Source organism: Octopus bimaculoides, chromosome 9 (genome assembly GCF_046866305.1).
Source record: "Octopus bimaculoides isolate indiv1 chromosome 9, ASM4686630v1, whole genome shotgun sequence".
In the NCBI taxonomy this organism is placed as follows: domain Eukaryota; kingdom Metazoa; phylum Mollusca; class Cephalopoda; order Octopoda; family Octopodidae; genus Octopus; species Octopus bimaculoides.
The window spans coordinates 5,008,442-5,026,321 of NC_142936.1; the positions used below are offsets into that span (position 1 = coordinate 5,008,442).

General features: G+C 37.7%; 1 protein-coding gene across 1 annotated transcript in view; it reads left to right on the forward strand.

The window, feature by feature from the left end:
* LOC106880639 (glycoprotein-N-acetylgalactosamine 3-beta-galactosyltransferase 1) overlaps positions 1-17,880 on the forward strand; it is a 32,979-nt gene that overhangs the window by 13,621 nt on the left and 1,478 nt on the right. Inside the window, exon 2 of the mRNA XM_014930678.3 lies at positions 14,931-15,610. Coding sequence (XP_014786164.1) covers positions 14,931-15,610 — 680 coding nt within the window. The remainder of the gene's footprint in view (positions 1-14,930; positions 15,611-17,880) is intronic.

The following is a 17,880-nucleotide window of genomic DNA, read 5'->3' on the forward strand; positions in this document are numbered from 1 at the left end:
TAACTGGCAGTTAAGTTGAATGCTTGACAACCAAAATAACTGACTCCTTCCTTTTTATACCTTTTAGAAAGCTCCTACAAGCTGAATTTTTTTAATACAGTTTTGACCAATCAGCATGCAGCTTAAATGTCATGGTTTGCTGGGCACACCAATATTACTGGCATAGGACCTGCCTTTATTTTAACCAATTAGCTTGTGGTTTACATGTAATGGTTTTATGAGTGAGCAAACTTAGTTGATTTCAATCGTTTTTATTTCCATTAGTGGGAGTCTTCTGTAATTTGTTTATATTCATATGCTAAAGGTATTTTTTTAATCCACATCATTAACTGGTTGTTATATTATTGTTGTTATTTCTGTTCAGAACAGGTCTGAACATTTTAATGAAACATTTTTCTTTTATCTTCCTTTCAATCTCGCTTGTGTCATGTAGTTTGTGGAAAGTAAAAATCAGAAACGTTTTCTGACCAAATGTTTCTTATTTCTTTATTGCCCACAAGGGGTTAAACATAGAGGGGACAAACAAGGACAGACAAAGGGATTAAGTCGATTACATCAACCCCAATACATAACTGGTACTTAATTTATCGACCCCGAAAGGATGAAAGGCAAAGTCGACCTCGGCGGAATTTGAACTCAGATCGTAATGGCAGATGAAATACCACCAGGCATTTCGCCCAGCGTGCTAACGTTTCTGGCAGCTGGCTGCCTTGTTTCTGACCACATGTTTCTATGTTTGCTCAGTGGAATTTGATGAACATTAGTGTTCCAGATTTGTTGTCTGTGAACTCGTGAGTGTTCCGATAATGCATTCCCTGTCTTGCCAATGTTCCTTGCAATTAGGGCATTTAATGCAGTAGGTCAAATTTCTGCTTTTGCAGTTCATATTTGCATTTGTGAAAATCTATCCGTTTTTTTTGTTCTAATGGATCTACCAGTGTGCATGTATTGATTGACATATTCCACATCTGTTATCATTGTGCTTGGATACTGTGAATGTTTCATCCTCTTTTTCATGTTGAATTTTGCCATTATCATTACACATGAACAAACAGGATAAAACATTCACAGTACTCAAATCGGTGGATTGATTGTTCAACAACTACCTTATCCAAATTGGCTTTCTCATTTGACAACATGATCTGGAGTGATTTGAGGGAAATTTGATACGTTTTCTAGCAAGTTGAATTACCACATAGAGTAGTGTGGTGAAGGGGAAGTTATTTTTTTAGATACTGGGTTGAATTGCAAGCACATATGAATTTGTTGAGGTGCATCTGTACTGAGAAAAATAATGAATCGTTAAATTTACTAATTCAAATGTGTGCAGCTGCTATTAAATTACTCTTTGGGTCTTAACACTTAAACCCTTTCTTTTCTTTTTTTCTTTCATATGGACTTCTAGAAATTTTGCCATTGAACACTTTCAAATGTGAAAGCAACTGAAAGGTTCCCGATTTATGACATAGAAGCTTTATCCTGTGTTGAAGATCGTTTAGTAAATTTCTATGGAGCCTGCAAAGGAATATAGCCATCTAAATGCTTCTAAGTACAGATAACTGTGTCAGATAAGGCTGAGAGACTGTCGGCAGTTTGCATTGTATCCTGTTATAAGAAATGTGTTGACAACAAACAGCAGAGACCGTTGACAGTTAATACTGTAATACCATTCATCATCATCATTAATGCCCTCATTTAATGTCCATGTTCTATGCTGGCATGGGTTGGACAGTTTGACAGGCTCCAATTGTTCTCAGGACTGCATCATGTTCCAGTGTCTGCTTTGGCATGACTTCTACAGCTGGATGCCCTCCTAACACCTACCACTTTGCAGTGTGTGCTGAGTGCTTTTTTTCCATGCCACTGGCATTAGTAAGGTCGCCATCCACCTGGCAAGACTAGGAAACTTGAGGTAGGGATAGAGCTTTATGCAAAGAGATGAGGTGGGGGTTGAAGTATGAAAGACAGGAAAGTGGGTGAGCAGGTTCTTCTTGTTCAGGAACTGTAGTCACTCATGTTTAGAAGAAAGGGTTAGAATGACTAGAAAGAGCTGCAAGTCCAGGTGGCCCTTGAAGGTACACTGCGAGCAGAAGTAAGTAGGAACAGAGGAATTAGGGGTGTGGATGGGTGGGTGGGTGTTTGCAAGCATGTATGAAGGATCAAAAGATGGGGAATAGGAGCTCGGCAGCAACATTGAAAATTGGGTAGGGTTGAAAGGTGGATGTAGGGAATGACAGACAACCAAGAATGCTTGAGCTGGGGAAGATGGTGGGGTGAGTGCAGAGGAGAAGGGGAGGCTGTGTGTTCATTACACTCACAACGCCCGGTCTGGGAATCGAAACCGCGATCTTATGACCGCGAGTCCGCTGCCCTAACCACTGGGCCATTGCGCCTCCACTCTGTTGAATGTAATGCTTTATTTATTCACATTGTTTTCTAATTAATCGTGCGTTATCTTGTAGCTTTGAGGTTTCAATGATGTGACTGTTTATTTTTAGAATGACATTGTAGGGTTGGTGTGATAGGTCAAATCTGGCTGGTTTGAGCACAAAGCAAGTAGAATATTTGTGCTGGATGTGGCTGATTTAAATGCTAAGGGGTTAAGTTTAACCCTTTAACGTTCAGATTGCTCTGATGAATGTAATGTTTATTTATTTGTTGTTTTGAATTTATCCTGTATTATCTCGTAGCCATGAAATTTCAATATTTAGTTATAATAAAAACAATTTTACATTAACCCGAGGGGTTACTCTATACTTTTGTTGAGTACAAATTCATTCTTAAGCAAGATTATTGTCGACAGTGACTTTGAAGTTTTGGCCAGTTAAGCCATCATTGGACTGCCAATGGTGGATAGCTTAACTGATCAAAACTTTGAAGACACTACTGACAATATTCTTGTTTAAGAATAAGTAAGTAAATGTATGCTCTTTTACTCTTTTACTTGTTTTAGTCATTTGACTGTGGTCATGCTGGAGCACCGCCTTTAGTCAAGAAAATCGACCTCAGGACTTATTCTTTGGAAGCCTAGTACTTATTCTCAGTCTCTTTTTGCTGAACCTCTAAGTTATGGGGACATAAACACACCAGCATCGGTTGTCAAGCGATGGTGGGGGGACAAACACAGACATACAAACACACATACATACATCTATATATATATATATATATATATATATATATATATATATATACATACATACATATATACGATGGACTTCTTTCAGTTTCCGTCTACCAAATCCACTCACAAGCCTTTGGTCGGCCTGAGGCTATAGTAGAAGACACTTGCCCAAGATGCCACGCAGTGGGACTGAACCCGGAACCATGTGGTTGGTAAGCAAGCTACTTACCACACAGCCACTCCTGCGCCTATATGTGTATAAATATGTATACACACACTTAAACACATACATAAAATGTGTATAAAAAATATGTGTTTGTGTCCCACCATTGCTTGACAAGTGTTGGTTTGTTTATATCTTTGTAACTTAGCAGTTCTGTTAAAACAGGCTGACAGAATAAGTACCAAACTTTAAAACAGTAAGTACCGGAGTAAATTTGTTGAACCAACTCTTCTAGGCTGTGCTCCAGCATGACCAAAATCCAATGACCGGAACAAATAAAACGAAATACACATGCACCAGTGCTGTGTGTTAAAAGCACTCTAACATTAAAAAGTCAAAATCTTACAGAACACCTGCACACCATATGCTGCACCATATGCTGCACCATATGCTGCACCATATGCTGCACCATATGCTGCACCATATGCTGCGCCATATGCATACTATATGCAGCAAACAAGTGTTCCATTACACAGTGGTTTAAAGCATCTGTTGTAGATATATCAGTTAATGATAGAGCTTGTAGGTGGTCTCTTTACCAACTAGAAATAGCAGCTAAGTCTCTATCATGCCGGAAAATTTTAATAAGTGAAGGGCACATTGCTGCACCCCACGTAGCCCAAAATATACAGAAGACAAGATAGCCATGGTTGGAATGCCTTTGACTATATATCTGCTTGATCAGGACCAGCTCTGGGTTAACCCTTTAGCATTTAAACCTGCCATATCAGACCTAAATATTCTCCCTGTTTTCTGTTCAAAACAGCCAGATGCAAACTCTCACATCTATTCTACAAGGTCCTTCTAAAAATAAGCAATAACATCATGAAAATGTCGAAGATGATGCATGATTAATTCAAAACAATGTGAATAAATAAGCATTACATTTGGCAGAATAACATGAATGCTAAAGGGTTAAACACTACAATAACAACGAAAACTCTAAATTAAGGATTCTCGACCATCTTTTGCCTATGGACCCCTTTGATTCTTAATTTATTTGGATAAACTCTCATAGCCATTTGATGTTTAAAAAATCCTATCATATTTTTATAATTAAATATTATTAAGAATTGTATAAAAAAATTGTTAAAATATTTTGTATATTGTAGAAATCTAACCTATTTCTTTCATAAATTTTTACAACAAAAACCTTATATGGGGCCCTAAAGGGCCATATGGACCCCAGTTGAGAACCACTGTGCTAAGTAAAGCCAGTCATTTATAACACCCTTGTTTAAATAATTGTTATAGTTTCCATTATTACATGTACATATAGACGGTGAGGTGGCAGAGTCGTTAGCACGCCAGGTGAAAAACTTAGCGGTATTTCATTTGCCACTATGTTCTGAGTTCAAATTCTGCCAATCTCATTCTGCATAATCTCATTGATACGAAATTTCAGTGATGTGATTTGTTTATTTTTAGAGTGACATTGTTGGGTACTGCTTGCTCCCCTGTGTGTGTGTGTTGTGAGTGTTCTCGCACAAACAGATTCCTCTCTGTTAAAACAATCTCTCCAGCTGTAAAAACAGTTTCTCTGCTGAAACCTATCCTACTTAAGCTAGGTTGGATTAATTAGTGTCATAAAAAAGAAAAAATGAAATAGATAGATTATATGAGCTTACAGGAACTGTCATGGTTCTATGCTTAAAAAAAAGCTCATTTTGCAATCATGTGGTTCTATATTTGATCCCATCACTAGGCACTTTTAACCTGCAGTCAACCAAAGACTTGGGGGTGAAATTCGTTAAGAAGTTGTGCAAGATCTTATCAGGTATGTGTGTGTGTGTGTGTATCCGTCCGTCCGTCCGTCCGTCCTTCTATCTATCTATCTATCTATTTATCTATCTATCTATCTATCTATCTATCTATTTTTGTGTATTTGTTTGTTGATTGATATATAGCAGTTGCAGTGCAGAAGACATTAACCTTTGAAAGACACACAAAAACTGCTAATTTCATTTAAATATTTGATTATATGCTCTCAAAATTTTCATTGCACTGGGTGCTACCCGTTCTCTGGTACAGAGTGTTTTGGACTGGCTCAAATGTTATTTTCCATGCTGTAGGTGTTTTAGTTTCAACGAATGGTTTCAAATAAAATCACTTACCAAACTAGTACACTTCCAAAATATACCACCCTCATACCACCATCATCATTGATCTGGAGCTATAGCAGAAGACACTTACTCAAGTTACCACACAGTGGGACTTGAACCTAGAGCCATATGGTTGAGAAGCAAACTTCTTACCACTCATCCACTTTGTCTACCTAATAAACTTGCAATGACTTGCCTCAAACTTGTCATTTGATGTTAGAACAATCTCAGTTGGTTAGGTGTTGCTATTATGAAGAGAACTAGGTCAAGTATCTAAGAGCTTTACACTTACCTTATTCTTAGAAAATAAGTTACATCAGTGTTTATTAGTGTCAAGAAATTATGTTTCTCTGAGTTAAAAGAAAAAAAAATTAACCCTTTATTACTGCACCTGCTTTGCCTAAATGCAAGGATTAAATACAAAGTTTTTCAGGAAACAGTTGTGATAAACGTGCTGTCTCTAGGAAGATTTCTCTCTCATTTACTTCAAAATTCTATTCATGAAGTCAGAAGCTTAACTTGAGCAATCAGAAACCTTTTGAAAGCATTTCATATATTTACTAGTTTAGTAATTGGTTGGTTCAGCTGATTCATCTGTTCCTTTCTGTATTTTTTATGCTTTAAGTTAATGAAACACTTCCAACAAACCTTTTTTTTAAACTCTATTTTTTTAACCCTATTATATGTAACTCAAATAAATCAAGCAAATAGTGTGAACAACAAGCAGGTGTATTAGTTTGACGCTCAGGAAAACGAAAAAGTCTTTTACGTTTCGAGCCTATGCTCTTCAACAGAAAGGAATGAGAGAAAATAAACAGAGAGAGAATTAAAAAAACTTGTAGATTTAGCAGTCAAGCATGGCAAAAAGTTGGAAAGAAGAGGTTGAAAGAAAGGGAGATAATAAAGTGCTGGCGATCCCAAATGAAGGTGCGCATGTGTGTAGGTATGTGAGAATGGTGTGTGTGATTGTGTAAGTGTGTGTGCTTGAATAGGGGCTAGTGACTCTGATGTGTGTGCACATGTGTAAATATGTGCATCTGTAACAAGATACATACACACAATGGGCTTCTTTCAGTTTCTGTCTACCAGATCCACTCGGAAGGCTTTGATCAGTCCAAGGCTGGAGCACCACCTTTAGTTGAACAAATTGACCCCCAAGACTTGTCCTTTGTAAGCCTAGTACTTATTGTATCGGTCTCTTTTGCCGAACCGCTAAGTTACAGGGACATAAACACACCAGCATTGGTTGTCAAGCGATGGTGGGGGGGGGGACGAACATACACACACACACACACACACACACACAAACATACATACACATATATATACAATGGGCTTCTTTCAGTTTCCATCTACCAAATCTACTCACAAGACTTTGGTCGGCCCGAGGCTATAGTAGAAGACACTTGCCCAAGATGCCTGGCTGTGGGACTGAACCCGGGACCATGTGGTTGGTAAGCAAGCTACAACAACTTTTACTGCAGCTGTTGTTACTACTACTACTACTATTACCATCATCAGCAGCAATGGAAGGAGTCTATATATAATCTTTCGAGTTATTAGAAATAACAGTCAAACCCCTCAAAAATGGGGATATCTTAGATGATGTAGATACAGTCAAGAAAGATGGGATGGTCATGAATGGAATGTCTTTGATCACAAGTTTTCTTGATCAAGAACACTTGGAACTAACATTTACTCTTTTACTTGTTTCAGTCATTTGACTGCGACCATGCTGGAGCACCGCCTTTAGTCGAACAAATCGACCCCAGGACTTTATTCTTTGGAAGCCTAGTACTTATTCTATCAGTTTCTTTTGCCGAACCTCTAAGTTACGGGGACATAAACACACCACCATCAGTTGTCAAGCGATGTTGGGGGGACAAACAGACACACATACACACACACACACATATATATATATATATATATATATATATATATATATATATATATATACATATATACTACTTGGCAAAATTGTTAATTATTAATTCTATTATTAATTGACGATTCCCTGCCCTTATTCTTGTATATTATATATATATACATATATACGACAGGCTTCTTTCAGTTTCCGTCTACCAAATCCACTCACAAGGCTTTGGTCAGCCCGAGGCCATAGTAGAAGACACTTGCCCAAGGTGCCACGCAGTGGGAGTGAACCCAGAACCATGTGGTTGGTAAGCAAGCTACTTACCACACAGCCACTCCTGCACCTATTTGTACACATTTAACTTCTAGAGAACAGGTAATAAGCTTATTTACTTTAATTTTATTCTTTACTTTACTTTGGAAGTTACCTGCAGCTAATTAGCATTCTATCCCAAGGTGAGTGATTCTCTCTTCCCCTCAGAATCATGTTAATTGGATTTAAGTACTGTTTCAATGGATGAATCCACTGTTGATCCTAAAATATCTTTCAACTAGCTTTCTCTCCCCCCTCTCACCATCGCTCATTCTGTCTTCCTTTTTGATCCCCCCCTCAATCTTTCTTGTTCCCTCTCTCAAGTTATCTCTCTACCTCTCCCTCACCTCAACTGTCTCTTCCCCCCCTCTCTATGTCCTCCTCCTCCTTCATTCCCTCCACCTTCCTTTCTTTCCCTACATCCATCCAACATGGCTAGTCTATGTATTCCTTCTAATCATTTGAGAAGATACTTGTATTACTATTCAGCTGCCTACTTGCATGTCTTTCTGCCTGTCTACACCACATTCTCGTACCCACCCCCTCTTCACACACACACGATCACATGACTAGAAACTTCTGGTATTTCGCCTCCTCTCTCTTATTTCCCATTTGTTAAAACACACAAACACATTCTCTCTCTCTCTCTCTCTCTCTCTCTCTCTCTCTCTCTCTCTCTCTCTGTATATCATTGACCATTTCATGGCATCCTGTTTCTGCCTCTACCTATCAAGTGATTCTCTCACACTTTCCACCTAATTCTCTCTCTCTCTCTCTATATTCCTCTATGTCACTGACCATTTTATAACATCCTGTATTTCTCTCTTTACCTCTTGTTTCTCACTCTTTTTAATTCTCTCTCTCTCTTTCTTCTACTTTTTTCTTACCGTGTGGTATAAATTCTCTCTCTTTTCCTCTCTCCATTTCTCTTCCTCTCTCTCTCTCCATTTCTCTTTTCTTTTCTCTTTCTCTCTCTCTCTCTCTCTCTCTCTCTCTCTCTCTCTCGCTCGCTCGCTCGCGCACACACTTTAAACAGTGACCCACACTACTTAATAACACTTAATATAACTACTTGACCAATTTCTCTCAAGACTGTGTGTGTGTGTCCCTGTTTTTGCAAGTGTGTTTCTATGTTTTTGCAACTACGTTCACGTGTTTGTTCATCTGTGGCCATATATTTGTGCAACTGTGTGTTCCTGTGTTCGTGTATGTATACAAACATGTATGTGTGTATGTACTCAAGTGTATCTGTATAAGTACCTACTTGTCTTTATGGCTTCACCTGAAACAATAGATAGTTATTCTGCCTGGAGAAGAAATAATGCATACATCTCTCTTCACTCTGCCTTTTAGCTAAATGAATTATATATATATATATATATATATATATATATATATATATATATATATATATATATAATCATAAATATACAGGGATTAGCAGGAGCCTGCTTCTCCAACATACTGAGAATTCAGAAATAGCAGTCAAAGAACTACTGATTCCCTGCCCTATATATCTATATATATATATGTTCTGCATATGTTTGTGTATGTGTGGTCTATAGTTTAATGATATATATATATATATATATATATATCAAGTGATATATATATATATCAAGAGAATTTATACCACACGGTAAGAAAAAAGTAGAAGAAAGAGAGAGAGAGAATTAAAAAGAGTGAGAAACAAGAGGTAAAGAGAGAAATACAGGATGTTATAAAATGGTCAGTGACATAGAGGAATAGAGAGAGAGAGAGAGAGAATTAGGTGGAAAGTGTGAGAGAATCACTTGATATATATATATATATATATATATATACAGTAATCTCTTGCCATATCACAGTTCAACTATCGTGGCTCACCTATCACAGTTTATTATTTAAACTTACATTGATTCCGCCGTAGTGTTGTTTTGCATTTGTAATAAAATAAATGTATACAAATTATAAAAATAATAAGAAACAAGCACTCAGAGAGCCCAAACCTCCACCAAGGCAACATCAATGTCCTCTCAATGATTAGCCGGAGATGATTTTTAAAATGAGAATATCTGAAATAAACTCGACTGCTCTCACAAACGAGAATATTAAAAATGAACCCGACTGCTCTCAAAAATTAAGTAAAAAAAAAACAGGAAAAATAATCCAGAATCCTTTTCCAGCACTGGATTGATCCTAAAATCTAGTCAGTTCATACTTGTTACGAGGCCAAACATTCCTGAAAGTTTCATCCGAATCCATCCAGTGGTTCTTGTGATAGCTTGTCCACGGACAAACAAACAAACAAACACGACTGAAAACAATACCTCTGCCTTCGCTAAGGTGGAGGTAAGAATATACAGTACAATACTGTTTCTACTTCGTGAATTTTCACCTGTCGCAGGAGGTTTTGGAATGTAACACCTGCAATAGTCCAGGGATTACTGTATAGATACATACACACACACACACACACACACATTCTTTTATCTTATTCTTTTACTTGTTTCAGTCATTTTGACTGTGGCCATGCTGGAGCACCACTTTTTAGTCAAAGAAATCGACCCCTGGACTTATTCTGTCAGACTCTTTTTGCTGAACCACTAAGTTATGGGGACATAAACACACCGACATCAGTTGTCAAGTGATGGTTGGTAGGGGTCAAACACAGACACAAACATATATACATATATATACAACGAGCTTCTTTCAGTTTCTGTCTACCAAATCCACTCACAAGGCTTTGGTCGGCCCCAGGCTATAGTAGAAGACACTTGAACAAGGTGCCATGCAGTGGAACTGAACCTGGAATCATTTGGTTGAGAAGCAAGCTTCTTACCACACAGCCACATCTGCATCTATCTTTATATATATATCTTTATATATCTGCATCTATTTTTATATATAAATAGTGATAAAGAATTTGTATTTCAGATTAAAGATGGTGATCAATTATAAAAACAAAAAACAACGTAGTAGTTTGGCAAAAGAGATCAATAGAACAAGTACCAGACTTATTAAGTACTGTGGTTGATTTGCTTGACTAAACCATTTAGGCTGTGTTCCAGTATGACTGGATTTGGTAGATAGAAGCTGAAAGAAGCCTGTTGTGCATGTATGTGTATGTGTGTGTGTGTGTGTGTGTGTGTGTGTGTGTGTGTGCGTGCGCACGTTAAGTCTTCTTGTTTGGACATCATGTGATAAGTGTGGATGAGCTTGGCCATGGGAAATATTACTTTACCAGGAAACAGTTTAGGGTTGGTGACAGGAGGGGCATCTGGCCATAGCTCTTCCTCAGAAAATTCCATCAGACTCTGAAAAATGGAGATTAAAACGACAATGCCATTGATTATCTATGACTCAATTGCATCTCTACTTTTATTTGGAGGCATTTGTATCACACTTGAAATTGGCTCAATTTGCCTCTAATAAAGAATATTTGTCACCAGATCTAAAATTAGCAGCTACTTATTAATGGTCATGAGACAGCGTCTTAACTTGGCTTGATTAAAATAAACTACATGATTACTCTCTCGACCACAAAAGTTGATTCATTTGATAAAGAATTCCCTGAAGTGTTCAATGACATTGCTCAAATTATCAATCAACTTTGATGTAAAATCAGTAATAGAACCTTTGAGTTGAATGCTGTTTCATGTGAGACAAAGTAAAAGCAGAAATTGAATGCTTGATTAAAGGAACTGGTGTGGCTGTGTGGTTAAGAAGTTTGCTTTTCAACCTCATGGTTTGGAGTTCAGCCTCAACGTGTGGCACCTTTGGCAATTCTCTTCTACTATAACCCCAGGTAGAGCAAAGCTTTGTGAGTAGGCTTGATAAATGAAATCTGAAAGAAGCAATCATACATACATGTGTATGTGTGTTTGTGTCTTTTTGTCTTGATATCATGTAATTGTTTTAAATGAATGTCGTTCATTTCCTATATTCTGCAAAAACATGTCTGGCCATGGGGAAATATTACCTTGCTTGAAAACAGGTGAGGATTGATGACAGGAAGGGTATCCAGCTGCAGAAAATCTGCCTCAATAAAACTATGTTGGACCCATGCAAGCATAGAAAAGTGAACGTTAAAACGATGATGATGATGATGATGATAAAACTGAACATCATTGAGAGATTGTTACTCCTTAAAATAGATTTCCACCATTGATTGCAGTATCAAAGAAAAACCTTAGCTGCATTCATTTGTGTGTGTGGGCCTATGTTGAGCAAATAGAGAAAGAAAAGAACCTATTAAGAAAGTACTGGAAAAATTTGAATACATCCTGCCTTTTTTTTCTTTAGAGTTAGCTCTCAATATGGCTTTCTCCTGGGTGGTTAGGTACATCACTGTGTCATGACAATATTTACTTCTTCCAGCAGATTATATTGGTTTCAAATTTTGGCACAAGGCCAGCAAGGTCAAGAAAGGAGTTACATCAATTACAGTGACCCCAGTGCCCAACTGGTACTTATTTTATCAACCCCGAAAGGATGAAAGACAAAGTTGACCTCAGCAGAATTTGAACTCAGAGCATAAAGACAGACAAAATGCTGCTAAGCATTGTACCCAGCATGCTAACACTTCTGCCAGCAGATTATATTGATACAATTTTTAATGTTAGTGTAAGTGATTTTTGGAATCTCCCCAGCATTTGAAGAATTTCAGAGGAAATTATTTGCTGTCTTTTTAAGATATGAACTTAATGTAATCAATATTGCAAATATTATTGTAGTCTATGGCAGGTCGAAAGAAGAAAAAGAAACAAGACTGTAGCATGACACTGAACCGGGGCAGGAAAATTACATTTAATTGGGTAATAATTACTTCAAGAAATACAAGCACAACATTGATTTTCTGGAATCTTTGCCAAAACCATTTTGAATTACTGCTGTTTCCGAATCAGGGGTGGTTACACTCTAAACAAATATTAAATTTACTTAAAATAAGTGTACCTCTGCATCATCATCATCATTGTTTATTAGTATAAATCGGTAGTTCTCAACTAAGGTCCATATGACCATTGAAGGGGTCCACATAAGGTTTTGTTGTTAAAATTTATGCTTAACAAACTGGTTATACTTTATAAGATACATAAAATGTTTTAATTTTTTATATGTTTGTGTGTCTGTGTTTGTCCCCCCCCCCCATCATCACTTGACAACTGATGTCGGTGTATTTACGTCCCTGTAACTTAATGGTTTAGGAAAAGAGACATACATATATACACACACATATATATATATGTATAAAAAAGATAATGCAGTGTTTTGAGGGATCTATGACTGCTGTTTCCAGCAGGTTCGGTGACTATGTGGAAGCTCCACTTGTGTACTGTTGTTGGTACTCCGTCGCTTACAACGTCGAGGGTTCCTGTTGATCTGATCAACGGAACAGCTTGCTCATGAAATTAACGTGCAAGTGGTTGAGCACTCCACAGACGCGTGTAACCTTAACGTAGTTCTCGGGTATATTCAGCGTGACACAGTGTGACAAGGCTGACCCTTTGAATTACAGGCACAACAGAAACAGGAAGAAAGAGTGAGAGAAAGTTGTGGTGGAAGAGTACAGCAGGGTTCACCACCATCCCCTGCCGGAGCCTTGTGGAGCTTTAGGTGTTTTCGCTCAATAAACACTTACAACGCCCGGTCTGGGAATCAAAACCGCGATCCTATAACCGCAAATCCGCTGCCCTAACCACTGGGCCATTGCGCCTCCACACTTGTGTACTAGCAGTGGTTTAAACTGCATGGTGGTGTTTGAGATGATGGTGATGTGTTAGATGTAGGGGTGTAACAAGTTTAGTTATGGTGCAGTTGTCGTGAAAAAGAAGATTAAAGAAAGAAAAAAAAATAAATAAATGGAAAGAAACTTGAATAAGTATGTGGTGCCATTGCAACAAGGGTTGTATATTTACAAGATGTGCTCTATATTACACATGATAGATTGCATTTGGTTAGATATATACAGTGATAGTGTGTGACGGGTTTTACAGACTTTGGTTTATAGTTTTGACTTATTTGTGTTGCTGTGGAGTGGGTGAGAGATTTCTCTTCTCCTGATAGGAATAAATCCTTTATCCACCCTTGCCCAGACCAACACCAACACTCTGAAACTGATACTCCGGAATCTCTACTCCCCCTACCCTCACCCTCCATCTTCACTAGTCTGTGTGTGTGTGTGTGTGTGTGTGTGTGTGTGTGTGTGTGTGAGAGAGGGAGAGAGAGAAGGGAAAAAGATAAACAGCTGTTTATGTGAACAATCATGCCACAGTGGTTAAGTTGTACTGGGTGGTGATGGTGGGGTGGTTATGATAAAATGAAAGGTGGAGATTAAAAATAAAATTTTAACAAATAGAGGAGGAGAGGTGGGCGTGGTAGTATTAGTATGGTTGTTATTGTAAATTTTGTTTTTGTATTTGGCTTGCAAGATTCTTGATGTGAATTCATGTGTTGAAACAAATCTTACCATGTCTTGGGAGGGTCGTTATAACAACAACAACACACAGATTCAGTTCCACCTCGTTAGTCACTTAGTTATATATCTAACCAACCAACTAATCAATTGTTTGTGTAATGTGTTGGTTAAACAATCAATTGGTTCATTATTTACATTTGACGGATATTTGTCCTCATCTTGTTTGTTGTTAACACAACATTTCGGCTGATATACCCTCCAGCCTTCATCAGGTGTCTTGGGGGAAATTTCAAACCTGGGTTCTCATTCTTAAGCTATTTTTCAATGTTATTATTATTCAGTTCACTGACTGGAATCAAACTCGGAATCTTGGGGTTAGTAGCCTGCGCTCTTAACCACTACATCGTATGAATAATAATAATAATAACATTGAAAAATACATTAGGAATGAGAACCCAGGTTTGAAATTTCCCCAAGACACCTGATGAAATCTGGAGGGTATATCAGCCGAAATGTGTTAACAACAAACAAGATGAGAAGAAATATCCGTCAAATGTAAAATAATGTACATAATTCGTCATCTCTTAAATATAGAACTGAATCAATTGATTGTTTGTTAGTTCAAGTTCTTTCACTGTTGTTCTCCCCAAACAGGTTGCCTGGACTAGCATGAACTAAAGTGTTTTGACCCAAAACACAATGCACAGTCTAGTCCTGGAATTAAAACTGTGATCTTGCGATTGAGTGCAAAAGCCTAACCACTGGGCCACATGCCTTCGCTAAAATTGCTCTCCTCAAAATTGCCTGCCTTGTGCAAACTTTTATTATTATTATTATCATTATACTGTTTTTTCAACATTTATTTAGTTTTACATTTATTTTTTATTTTATTTTAGGTGAAACCAATTCACTTGCCAAAGTCCTAGAGTCACAGGTTCGAATTCTATGCTGGGTGATGACCAACCCTAATAACATCAGAAAGAAGGCAATACATGTGAATGCAACATGGGGCCGACGTTGCAACATATTGTTGTTCATGAGTTCTGCCGATGAACCTGTCAACTTGCCGATTGTGAAACTGCCCGTTTCAGAAGGCAGAAACAACCTATGGGCAAAAACTAAGGAAGCATTCAAGTATGTCTACAAACATCACATGAACAACTATGATTGGTTCTTCAAGGCAGATGATGACACCTATGCTATCATTGAAAACCTGCGGCATCTGCTCAGTGAGCATGACCACAACTCACCGATATTCTTTGGACGCAGGTTTAAGCCTTACGTGAAGCAAGGCTACATGAGTGGTGGTGCTGGCTATGTGCTGAGTAAAGAGGCTGTGCGAAGGTTCATTGAGAATGGACTCAACAATAAGAGTATCTGCCGTTCTGATAACGGTGGGGCTGAGGACGTGGAGATGGGAGCCTGCCTTGAGAGGGTTGGTGTCAAAGCCGGGGACTCACGGGATATCATGGGACGAGAACGGTTCCACCCTTTTGTACCAGAACATCATCTCATACCAGATATTCTTCCAAGGGAGATGTGGTACATGAGTTTCAATTTCTACCCTGTAAGGCAGGTAAGGACCATTATTTTTATTAAATTTTTTCATAACTGTTTGTGTTTTTGTATATTAAAAAAAATGGTACTAAAATCAAGGTTTCAAATGCAAGGCCTCTACCACAATTTTTAAGAAATGTGGTGGAAAACTAGCAGAAGAAGACAGGGATGCTACTCCCTGAGACCCTTTCGGAGCCCCCTACCAATATATATATATATATATATATATATATATCATCATCATCATTGTTTAACGTCCGCTTTCCATGCTGGCATGGGTTAGACGGTTTGACTGAGGACTGCACCAGGCTCAATCTGATCTGGTAAAGTTTCTACAGCTGGATGCCCTTCCTAACACCGAGAGTGTACTGGGTGCTTTTAGGTGCCACCAGCACGTGGGCTAGTCAGGCGGTTCTGGCAATGACCACGCTCAAAAGGTGTTTTTACGTGCTATCTGCACAGGAGTCAGTCCGGTGTCACTGGCAATGACCATACTTGAATGTTGTTTTTCATGTGCCAGCAATACATGTGCCGGTAAGGCGACACTGGCAACGATCATGCTCAAATGGTGTTTTTCATATGTCACCGGCACAGGAGCCAATCCATGGCCCTGGCAACGATCATGCTCAGATGTGTTTTTACCGTTCCACTGGCACGAATGCCAGTCAGGATATATATATATATATATATATATGAATACATACATATACACAACATGCTTCTACACAGTTTCTGTCTATCAAATTCACTCGCAACACATTGTTTGGTCCAAGCTATAGCAGAAGAAACCTGCCCAAGATGCTGTACAGTGGGCCTGAACCCAGAACCACATAATTACAAAGTGAACTTTGTAGTCACACAACCATAACATGGTGTAAAAATCAGTGAGTTGACACTTGATTTTTATTTGCAGAAAACATGTAAACTACTTGAAAACACAGGCTTTTTCTTAGTTTTGTATTTCTTTTAAAATTACACACAAATCCATTAACATGTCCTCCTCAATCACTGCTCCAGCAATATCTTCCCTGTTATATTTGCCTGGCAAGTCACTTGATTTGATATTATCTGTTTGTAGTGAATCGATTACATTATAGAAGAAATGTTTTATGATAACTGTGTAAATCTCCCATATATTCTATTTATCTTTTGTTCTGTTTTGCTTTGGTTTATGATATATTGTAGTTTTTATCTATTTGTATAATGTCACCTGATTGAAATTTCTATGCAACTAACTGAATTTACTTAGTAGTTGATAAACAAATTTCAAAATCTCACTATATTGATCATAGTCACTTATTGTAGCAGTGTTAGTTGTTGTATAGTAAAACAAAGCAATGAGCTGGCAGAATTGTTTCTGACTGGAAAAAATACTGAGTGGCATTTCATACATCTGTTCTGAGTTCAAATTCTACCAAGATTGACTTTGGCTTTCACCCTTTTGGAGTCAAAGAAATACATACTAATTGAGTACTGGGATCGATGTAGTTGACTAGCCCCCTCCCTGAAAATTTCAGGCCTTATGCGTATAATAGAAAGGATTATAAAAGAAAACAAGAATAAAGCATTTAATTCCAGTTTGTTTGGCACACGCGTAATTTAGGGTCCATACATTAAAGCTACTTTTTTTTTTACCTGACTTTGTTACTCTTTCTCCTTTCTTTCTTCCACCTTCTCTCCCTTTACCTTTTCCCACCACCACCACCACCACCATCTGTGGGTAAGAAGTTATATATCAACCACCTTAGCCAATCGATGGTCTCAGTTTAACTATCCCAAGTTTACCTGGAAGTATTTTTAAAAAAATTTTCAAAATCAAAAAAATATAAACTTTTTTTTTTTAATTAAAAAAAACATTGGATCTTTTTTAAAACGGGGGCCACATTTTTCATTAACGAAACACTTTGAAACTTGGAACACTGGTAGAATGTGTCATATAAAACATCTTTTTCTCTTAGTCTTCTTAAAAATAAAAATAAATCCATAAGTTATTCCATGTTAAAGTTGTCGTATTTCTGTAATTTCAACCAATCACTGACGTCCATTCAACCGATATACATTAAGTGCTGACTACATAAACAAACGATTCTGAAACAATTAACCCTAACCCTAACCATAGGGTTAGGTTTAGGGTTAGGGTTAAAGCAAATTTAAAATGAAAAAAGCAAATAAAACGAAGGTATGGAGATTAAATACGCTTTACATCGCTTAATCAGCCAAAGGAGTAAATGTAAACGACTGAATACTTGTCAGTGATTGGTTGAAATTATCGAAATAAAACAATTTTTT